This window comes from Mus caroli, unplaced genomic scaffold (genome assembly GCF_978045245.1).
Source record: "Mus caroli unplaced genomic scaffold, Mus_caroli_1 scaffold_2, whole genome shotgun sequence".
In the NCBI taxonomy this organism is placed as follows: Eukaryota; Metazoa; Chordata; class Mammalia; order Rodentia; family Muridae; genus Mus; species Mus caroli.
The window spans coordinates 14114742-14125010 of NW_028227257.1; the positions used below are offsets into that span (position 1 = coordinate 14114742).

The 10269-nt window shown below is 50.2% G+C and overlaps 1 protein-coding gene across 1 annotated transcript in view; it reads left to right on the forward strand.

Moving 5' to 3' along the window:
- Slc13a3 (solute carrier family 13 member 3) overlaps positions 1 to 7384 on the forward strand; it is a 70347-nt gene extending 62963 nt beyond the window's left edge. Inside the window, exons 11-13 of the mRNA XM_021185867.3 lie at positions 652 to 813; positions 3672 to 3809; positions 5762 to 7384. Coding sequence (XP_021041526.1) covers positions 652 to 813; positions 3672 to 3809; positions 5762 to 5938 — 477 coding nt within the window. The 3' untranslated portion in view covers positions 5939 to 7384. The remainder of the gene's footprint in view (positions 1 to 651; positions 814 to 3671; positions 3810 to 5761) is intronic.
- The last annotated feature ends 2885 nt before the right edge of the window (positions 7385 to 10269 follow it).

Consider the following 10269-nt stretch of genomic DNA (forward strand, 5'->3'; position numbering starts at 1 on the left):
TTCCAGGTTAAAGTCCATCATAGTCAGAAGTCAAGGCAGGATCCTGGGGGCAGGGCAGAAGTCACATTCCGCCCATACTCAGGAAGAAACAATAACTGCAAGCAAGCACACTCAGCTTAGGTTCCTTACTCTAATAGTCTAGAACCCAAGCCCAGGGAATGGCTCTGCCCATAGTGGGCTGTGCCTTCCCTCATCAATTGACACAATTAAGACAATACCTTACACACTTGCCCACAGGTCAGTCTGATCTAGACAATCCCTAGTGAGGCTCTCTTCCCAGGTGGTTCTAAAATGTGTCAAGTGGCTAATTTAAACTAGTCATTACATATGTCTTATATTACAAATAGTATATGGGATATAATATATTCTATACATATTAATGTGTGATCATGTAGTAACACTACTTCATTTTTTTACAGAAGATATAAGTGGTCACCATCATTGAAGGAATAAGACTTAGCCATAAAGGCCTGTCTGGTTCTCTCTCCCACTCAAGATGGCACTTTGGGTACTGGACCCAAATGGAAACAGAGACTCTGCTTTCTAACCAAATAGATCATGGGGTCCCCTGGGCCTGTAGAGCATGCACTAGTGTCTGCCTGTGAAGGGTGGTACTGGGTGGACTGAGGCCAAAGGTATGTCTGCCCACAGGAGTCTGGGCTATCAGCATGGATCGGTGGACAGCTGCACCCCCTGGAGCATGTACCCCCACTGCTGGCAGTGCTGCTCATCACCGTGGTCATCGCCTTCTTCACGGAGTTTGCCAGCAACACGGCCACCATCATCATCTTCCTGCCTGTCCTGGCAGAGCTGGTGAGGATCCCTGTGGCCCAAGTCCCAACTCAGAGTCCCCTGCTGTGGCGCTTCCCTGGGGCTCCAGCTGCCCTGCTGGCTCCCAGAATGCATGGGAGAGTTTGAACCACAGAGCCAGTTCACAAATGTCAGGGCTTCTTTCTTAAAGGGATACTTAAGAAGTGGGGTAGCTCCTCTGTGGGAGAATTAACCCATGAGGACATCCTGTCATCCTGTGTTTCTTAGAAACAGAAAGAATGGGTTCTATGGAAAGTCTTGATTCACCAGACCAGCACAGAAGAACATCCAGCCATAACCCTGCTGCCTCCTGTTCTAATCCGAAATTTTTCTGCAAGGAGGCTGTATTAGTTAGGGTTCTCTAGAGTCACAGAACTTATGGGTAGTCTCTATATAGTAAGGGAATTTGTTGATGATTTACAGTCTGTAGTCCAACTCCCAACAATGGTCAGCAGCAACTGTGAATGGGAGTCCAAGGATCTAGCAGTTGCTCACAGTCCCACAAGGCAAGCAGGTGAAGAGAGCAAATCTTTTTTCTTCCATTGTCCTTATGTAGGTCTCCAGCAGAAGGTGTGGCCCAGATTAAAGGTGTGTGCCACCATGCCTGGATCTGGGACTTACTTTGTCCCAGATGATCTTCAACTCAAAGATCTCCCTGTTTTAGTCTTCTGAGATTCTTAGTCACTATGCCTCAAGATCTCCATTCCAAGATCCGGGTCAGAAGCCCGTGTCTTCTAGCCTTCAGATGAGGGTCACAGATGAGCCTTCCAATTCTGGATTGTAGTTCATTCCAGATATAGTCAAGTCAACAACCAGGAATAGCCACTACAGAGGGTTCCCCTGCAAATTGTGGGGTGTCAGAGCACTCTCCATTTTCCACCCACTAGAGGCCAGCAGCACGCTGTAAGAGCGGCAATCCAAGATGTCACCAGACATTGCCAAGAGTCTCCTGGGAGGACAGGTCTTAACCTGTTGAGACCCTCTGCTATAAATGTCACAGGCCAGTCTCAGATGGGCTGGGGTCAGGGGTGGTTCAGGGTGATTTATTCAGAACCCTCTTTTGCTAGGCAAGCAAGATCCAGCAAACCTTCCACCTGCAAGTCCCCATTAACCCCAGCCATTCCTGGGGCACAAAAAGATGCAGGATAGAAAAAAAAAGTCCTGAGGAAGCCAGGCAGGCAGAAAACAAAGCAAGAGAAAGTAAGCCTCCAAGGCGATTGGCGTGTGGTGGGCATGTGGCAGGCATGTGGTGGGCATTTGGTGGGCATGTGGTGGAGGTCCAGCCAGGACTAGCTAAGGGCACACGCTGCCCACAGATAAATCTCATTCTAGGACTTAAAGGTCAGCTTGATCTCATAGCGCATACCTTTAATCCCAGCACTCAGGAGGCAGAAGCAGGCAGATCTCTGTGCGTTCAAGGCCAGCCTGGTCTACATAGTAAGCCTATGATAGGATAGCTAGGGCTACATAGAGAAATGCTGCCTCAAAATAAAGGAGGATGAGTGGTTGGATGTTAGGAAACTAGGGATTTCACTTTGTAGTTAAACAGATTGAAGAAAAGCAAGCCATAGGCCACCCCTCCTAGAACCCAAAACGGATAAAATGAAACAATGTTGCCACCTTTGCAGGGGGCTTAGCTTTCTCATCTCATCTCTTTGTTTACTATGTTTCTATTTTTAATTGAGGTGACACTGTATCAGCCACAGACTTACATGTGTTTCTTTTTCTGAAACACACTCCACTGTAAATGGATACTGCTTAAGCACTGTCCTAAAGGTCCCGCAGACGTTTCCAGAAAGCACTACATGGTTAGTGTTTAAGCTCTGTCCTAATGGGTAGGCAGCATTTCTAGAAAGCTATCACCAGCAGCTGGTCCTCACCTTGTGTGCACAGGCTGCTAACATCAAGACAAGGTTCAGCCTGGAGTCCCTAGGTGAAAGAACTCGAACACTGGAAACTGCTGGATGGAAGCAACTTGCCCTCAGGATGGGCACCCTGGAGTGCCCAGACCTCTGTTGAGTGGGACTGGACTGGTCAGACTTTGCTCTGAAGTCTAGGGTATCTGGCCACAGGTGGAGACAGGGATGCTCTGAGGTAGTACGGAGGAGGGGAAGGAGCTCAAAGCCCACGAGCCTGGAACTGGCAGTTCCCAGAAAAGATACCATTAAAGGCCATTTAAATGTGGTTTCTCATCAAAATCAAAATATTTACTGGCTGGGGATGATGGCAAAGCCTATCGAGAAAATGTCTACACTTCTGGTTGCAGAAATTCCCTCTAAGAGAATTTCAGAGATGCAGTCAGCCTAGAGGGTAGGTAGCATCCAAGACCAAGTCACACTGAACTCTGCCTTAGGACAGTGCTTGCCAAGGGGACACTCACCTGCAGGCAGGCCCTGACTAAAAAGGTACCACATGGCAGCTTCTAAGATGCCATAGATGAGGGTAGGGCCAAGCCTAGTTATGTGAGCCTTTGTTCTTGGCCTATGGCCCTGGACCAGCTCCAGCCTGGGCTCCTGGGAACATAAGAGAGATGCAGTATCTTGGTTCTCACTCAGACCTCTGGATCAGTTACTCTAGGGAGCTGGGACCACAAGCTCGCTCATATGGGAAGGGGGGGCGGTTCTAAATAAGTTTCCTTGCCTGCTCCGTGGTAAAGGGCAGTGTGGCTCTGTCACCATTGACCTTAAATTTTTCCATCTCCCTAAAACTGCATGTCATGTGTGGTGTGTGTTTGTCTACACTTCTGTCTCTGTTCTTCTTCCCACGTGTATCTACGGTTCTCTGTCACTGTGACAATCTCTATATTGCTGACACTCTCTTTCCAATGGTCTCAATTTCTCACTGGGACTCCTTCCGCCCAGGCCATCCGACTGCGTGTGCACCCCTTGTACCTGATGATCCCAGGCACAGTCGGCTGCTCCTACGCCTTCATGCTGCCAGTCTCAACACCCCCAAACTCCATTGCCTTCTCTACTGGACACTTGCTGGTCAAAGACATGGTAAGCGTGGGCCTTCCCAGAGGTGGGCTGGAAAGGGGTGGGGGGTGATGGCCAGATACGACCAGCATTGCCAGTCTCTCCCATGACCCATGTGAATCTTCCCACTAAGACACCTCTACCTCTTCCTCCTCCTCCTCCTCCTCCTCCTCCTCCTCCTCTCCTTTCTCTCCTCCTCCTCTCCCCTTCCTTCCTTCTCCTCCCCCTCTTCCTCTATACCAGTGGTTCTTAGCCTTCCTAATGCGTCAACCCTTTAATACAGTTCCTCCTGCTGTGGTGACCCCTCCCCCCATCATAAGCTTATTCTCGTTGCTACTTCATAACTGTAATTTTGTTAGCTGTTATGAATTGAAATGTTAAAATACCTATATTTTCTAGTGGTTGAAGAACTCCTGTGAAAGAGTCATTCAACCCCCAAAGGGGTCACAACCCACAGGTTGAGAATGGCTGCTTTATGCGCCAGGGTCTTCTCTGCCATTTCTTCCTCCTCTTCCTCTTTCTCCTCTTCTTCCTCCTCTTCTGTCTCTTCCTTCTCTGCCTCCTTCTTTTTCTCCCCCTCCTCTTCCTCTGTCCATAGCCACCACTACCCTATGCATCCTCGGCTCACACAGCTGAGGACAGTCTACCAAGGCAAAGAGAGTGAGGAGGAAGAAGCAAAGGAAAGCTCTCCCTCCTGGCCTCTTTCCTTAGTCCGGTTTGCCCAGTGTAATCTGTGGTTCGGCCACTGGGGGCAGCACTGCGGGAGACACAGTTGCCTGCTTCCTGGGAGGGTAGGTACTTTCTGTGGCTGGAGTCAAAACTGGAAGACTATGCCTCACGCATTAAAAATAGTGTGTTTCAGAATTGCTAAGTGGAAAAAAAAATACAAGATACCGGGGATCAAATTAGAACGATGGAGTGGGTCAGACCGACCTCCGTGAAAGTGACTCAGCAGCCTTGCAAGGAGCCGTGGCCCTGTGGGGAGTGGAGTGGGCAGAGAGCCCAGCCTGTGCAAATGTCTGAAGTAGGGAAATGGCTTCACTCCATATCACCAAATGCACAGGATCAGGGGCTGCTGGGGTTGGGTGGGTTCAGACAGGAATGGGGTTATTAGATGCAGGGTCTGGGCTTTCAGAAAGCAGGTGCAGAGCAATTGAGATGTCTCAGTTTTTGTGACTCTGGCTAGCCTTGAACTTGCAGTGGTCAAAAGCAAAACAGCTGTCACCTCAATGAGGAGAAGAGATGCTTTATTCTGGAGCCAAATATAAGTGAATGTGGCCCAGAAACACAGATTCCAGGGGCTACAAACACCACCACGTTTTAGTGAGGTTTCATAGTAACAGAACAGAGAACGAATGTCATAAATCAAGGCACTTTTAAAATATGCTGGGAGAAACGGCAGATAGGCATGTTAGCTGTCATCCCAGCTCTTGGAAAGTAGAGGCAAGAAGATCAGGAATTCAAGGCCAACCTCAGCTACATGGTAAGTTTGAGGCCAGACTAGGCTACGAGTCCCTGCCTCAAAAAGAAAAGACTTTCCTTAACTGGATCTCTAGTGTGTGTGTTCTTGTACACACTTGTGCCTGCATACACATATGAACATGCATGTGTACCTGTGTCTACATGTGTGTGCTGGGTGTTGGGAGGGGCCTAATGATCAACTAAGATTATTGGACCAGGCCTGCCTTTCTCTGACTTGAGGGGAAACAGATAACTTTGTTGAGGTGGTCTTGTGTTTAATTGGCATAACCCATGAACACCCTGTGGCTAGGTGCCTGACACCTAGAGATCCTTAGTGCGTGGGTGTGGGGAGGGCGCGGGGAGCCACCAGGGTCCTGGGAAACATCTGTGGCCTACACTTGTGGCTGGCTCTAGTACGGCCAGCTGTGCACTGCCAGCTGTGGGCTGAGCCTGCAACTTCCATCTGCTCTGAGGGCGTATTATTTATTGCTCAGCTCGCTCGGTCTCCACTGCAGGTGCGGACGGGCCTCCTGATGAACCTGATGGGTGTCCTGCTGCTCAGCCTGGCCATGAACACCTGGGCACAGACCATCTTCCAGCTGGGCACCTTCCCAGACTGGGCCAACACCCATGCTGCTAACGCCACCGCACTGCCACCAGCCTTGACCAACAACACAGTTCAAACCCTCTGAGCCCTGCTGGGGACTTCTTTTTAGACTGGGCCTTCTTCCCCAGAGGGCTGTTGCTGTCACTTGCTGCTAGGAGCCTCCAAGCTGATCAAGCAATTCTTTCCTGTAATCTGATAGGAGGCAGCAAGCAAGGACTTCCTCCAGTGGTTCCCTGGAGCCACGGGCTCACTGTCTGCAGCACCTTCTCTTTCTTTCTCATGCAATTCAAAGCCAGCTATCTCCTGCACTCGCTGCCTGTGGCCTGCGGAACAAGCTTTTTTCACCAAGCTGGCCTCTGGCCAGGGTGCAGGAAAGTCCACGTCAGCCACCAGGAGCAAAGCTGAAATGGCATTTGTTTTGCACACCTGGGGCCAGGGGTATCGATACTCACGGCTGCCATTGGCTTTAGGTCTCTGGAGACATCGCCACTCCAGAGACAGGAGAGGCTTTGAGACTCCAAAGCTCCTGGCCAGATGTTACAGCTGTTCGCAGCAGGCTAGATTCTGCCCTCTCTTTTTAACCATCTCCCTTGTAGATGAGCCGGGCCACTAGAGATTAGCTTCCATTGCCTGAGGCAGAGGTGGGACACAGGTCTTCCTGGAGTCTCTCTGCTGCTTTCCCCAGCCTCCCAAGCAACACACCATGGGGGAGAGGGGGTGTCAAGAAACCCCAGCTCACACATCTACCCAAGATGCTTGGGGTTCTCTCTCTCTCTCTCTCTCTCTCTCTCTCTCTCTCTCTCTCTCTCTCTCTCTTTCATCTGATTCTCTTAGGCCCTAGCTCTAGGTCAGCCCTGCTGGGCCCTTGAGAGGGGCTCTGTGGCTGCAGAGCTGTTTTTACCCTGACAACTGGGTTTGTCCTCCCTACTCCCACCCCAAGTGATCAATACGTCTTATTTGCAAAAGCCATGGTCTTCAGGGGTGAGAGAAAAAACTAAAGGTCAGCGGAGACCTCAGAGAAAACCGGGGCAGTGTCTTAGGCCAGAAGTATGCTGTAACATTGTAACATTGTGACAAAGTAACATTGTGCAGATGGAGACACCCCACCTCTCTCCACCCCACCCCGCCCAGGACAGCCTTCCACTAGAGGCTGAAGCCAGGAAGCAGACAGTTGCTGTCCTTATTCCTGTTAAAAGCCTCTGGCACTGTGAACAACGCAGTGTGGGGACAGTGGGCGACTCAGAACTCTGCTGGCACCTGGGGGTGGAGCCATCACTTCCTCCAGAGGGTGGACATCCCGGGGATAGCACAAGTGAGTCAGAGTGTTTTCCCAGAGCTGGGGTGGAGGGGGCCCTGAGCGGGAGGTGACTGAATCAGCTTCAGCATGTCCTGGGGCTGGATGGCGGTATCCCTCAGGGGACAAGGACGGACATGCACAAAGAGAACCACAGCCTTGGGACCATAGGATTCATGATTTCTGATACTGCTGATCAAAAATGCGCTCAAATAAAGAATGTTGGTCAATACTGGATATGATGACTCTTGGCTTTTCAGAATGAAACCCCAGATTCCTGGTCAGGACTTCTGCAAATCTGACCTCCAACTTCCCTTCCTGTACTGTCTCCCCTGTGCACACTTCCGGAGCTCTCAGAGGGCTGTGGTGTTTTTCCCTCACCCCATCCTGGACAGTAGAAACAACAAAAGCCATTCTCTGCCTCCCTAACGCAACTCAGATGTCTGGACCAGGTTCCAGCACACCGCCAGTGCTCAGTAAATGTACTGACTGCAGGTTTGAACGTGACCTCCGAACTTTCTTTACACAGACCCCTCCCCCCCGCCCCCCCCCCCCCCCCCGTCTATTCAGCAGTAACTTAGCCTATGATGTGCTGGGTCAAATGTGGTAGAGGGAACAGGCAGTAGGACAGATGTACAATGACAGTCACCATTTAAATGGCCACAGGATGAGCTGACTCAGGCCATGGGCTTTGGGTGGGCTTCTCTGAGGAGGTGGCATTGGGTTGAAGTTGAACATGGTGGCCGGACACTCATAGTTCTGTGGAAATGAGAATATGGGGGTGGTGGGGAGTCCAGAGGAAGATGGACAGTGTGGAACAACGGTTCTGGGCTATCAATGGGGTTTTGAATGGCCAGCTTCTGTCCCTTCTAGCTGGTGGCAGCTATCCTCACCTCTCCCAGGACGGTCATTGGTCCTTTTACTGCTTGTGTATTCTCAGTAAGAGAGACCTGAGGCAAGAGGAGACACTGACAGAGGCACTTACCACAGTGGTATGAGAACTGGCAGGACTGAGTCACAGGAAACATATTAGGACTCCTCTGGAGCCTGCCAGGAGTGCCAAAGGCCAGAAAGGACAAACAAGCCAATCCCAGTCTTGTTTGTTTGTTATCTGAAGATGCCCAATAACCAACTGAAGCCCTGCAGCCTAGGGACAGATGTGTTGGCTCACACTGCTGCTTCTGTGCAGAGCTCTGAGGAGGCCCTAGCGTCCCAACAGCCCTGTACCTCCAAGAAGACGAGCAAAGGCCCTGTGGTGTTGTTTGGGGCTGGCTAAACATGATTGCAGGGTCACAGAACTTGGCTGGGGCTGGAATGGTCCCAGTGGTCACTGACTCTCTAGGGTCCCTCTTCAGGTGGCTCCTGAGGTCCCAGCCTAGACCTTGGTAAGCCATTGTGTTCAGCACAGCCACTGGAATGGTTGGTTCCAGTTTATTTCATGTTTTTAGCCTGTGGGAAACAGTGGATGGTGGTGTGAAAGCTGCATCTCACTGACAGGAAAATGGAAAGAAGCCGTGTTTGGGGGGTGGACTCACAGCGATAGGGACTTGGTGACTCCCACACCTGATGGGATGGGGGTTGGGGGACTGGCAAACTAGGAGTGCAGAAATAGGGATTGGAAGATGCTACCTGCTGCAGACCACACCCATCCCCTTTTATCCAGGCCTTTCTTTCCCTGATTAGACCAGGCCTACCATATAGTCTGAGGCCCATCTTCTTTACTCCAAACCCATTAACCTAAATGTTAATATAATAATAATAGTAATAAATAATAAACCTCCCTCACAGAAACACCCAGAATAATGTTGACCCATCACTGGTACCATGGCTTGGCCACGTTGGCACATACAGCCCCACATGTCCCACCAACAGAAACACAGAGCCTTCTGTGTGGTCTTTCCAGGTCACTCCTGGGCATGGGATGGGGAAGGGAAGGAACAGACCCCACAGTCCCAGCACATGGCTCTCCCTGTCAGAGCTGCCCCACAGCCCTGCCGCCAAGAATTGCTTCTCCCTCCCTTAGCTTCCTGTTAGGCAGTTGTCACTCAACTGCAATATCAGGAGAGCCACCTAAGAATCTGGGGTTCTAGCTCTCTTGAGAAACAAAACGCCAAGCTGGGTGTGGTGGTACACACCGGTCACCCTATGACTTGGTACACTGAAGCAGGAGTTACGCATGACAGGATAGCCTGGGCTACAGATAGAAACAAACAGAATAGCAGCAACAATTAGCAGCTGAGTAGCTCGTGTGGGAGTCGAACCACAAACAGTCCTCTCACCCCAGGCCCCACCTATCCTTACTGTCCTACACTGCCTCTCTGCTTTCTACTGAGCCATCCTCCTGGCCTGTAAAGGAATATGACCTCACGGCCCCCTGCCACCCCACCACCCCTCCCCCACACACAGCCTGATCTGGAAGGACTGGCTTTGCTCCAGTGGTCACAGGGCTCTGGCTGCCCTGAGTGGCACTTACCACAGCACTTCCTCAAGCCGTGGAGGTGGTCACCATTTATTTGCCCACCTAACATTTGGGCCATGGCACTTGCAGTGACACAAAAATCAATATAATTTTTCTGTTACGCTTTTGTGCATTTCTTCTGAGTTTAGCACATCGTATCTGGGATATATTCAATGGAACAAATCTCTTATTGAAATAGATTTCAGGGCAGACGTGATGGCCTAGTGAGTAGAGGTCCTTGCTCCTAAGCTTACTGACCTGTGAAGTTCAATCCCTTGGACCCACATGGTGGAAAGAAAGAACTAACGCTTAAGATTGGCCTCTGACTTACACACACACACATGCACACACACATGCACATGCACATATATATATATACACACACATACATACACACACATGCACACACACATACATACACACATGCACACACATGCACACATACATACGCACATATACATACATATACACATATGCACACACACATGCACATACACACATGCACATACACACATGCACACATGCACATACATGCATATACACATATGCACACACACACAGATAAACATTAATAAAATGTTTTTTCAGTTTTAATGTCATTGCTAGAAACTTCTATGGCTCCTGCTAACAGCTCCCATTCTGTTTCTGTTAGGTTCTCAGGTAA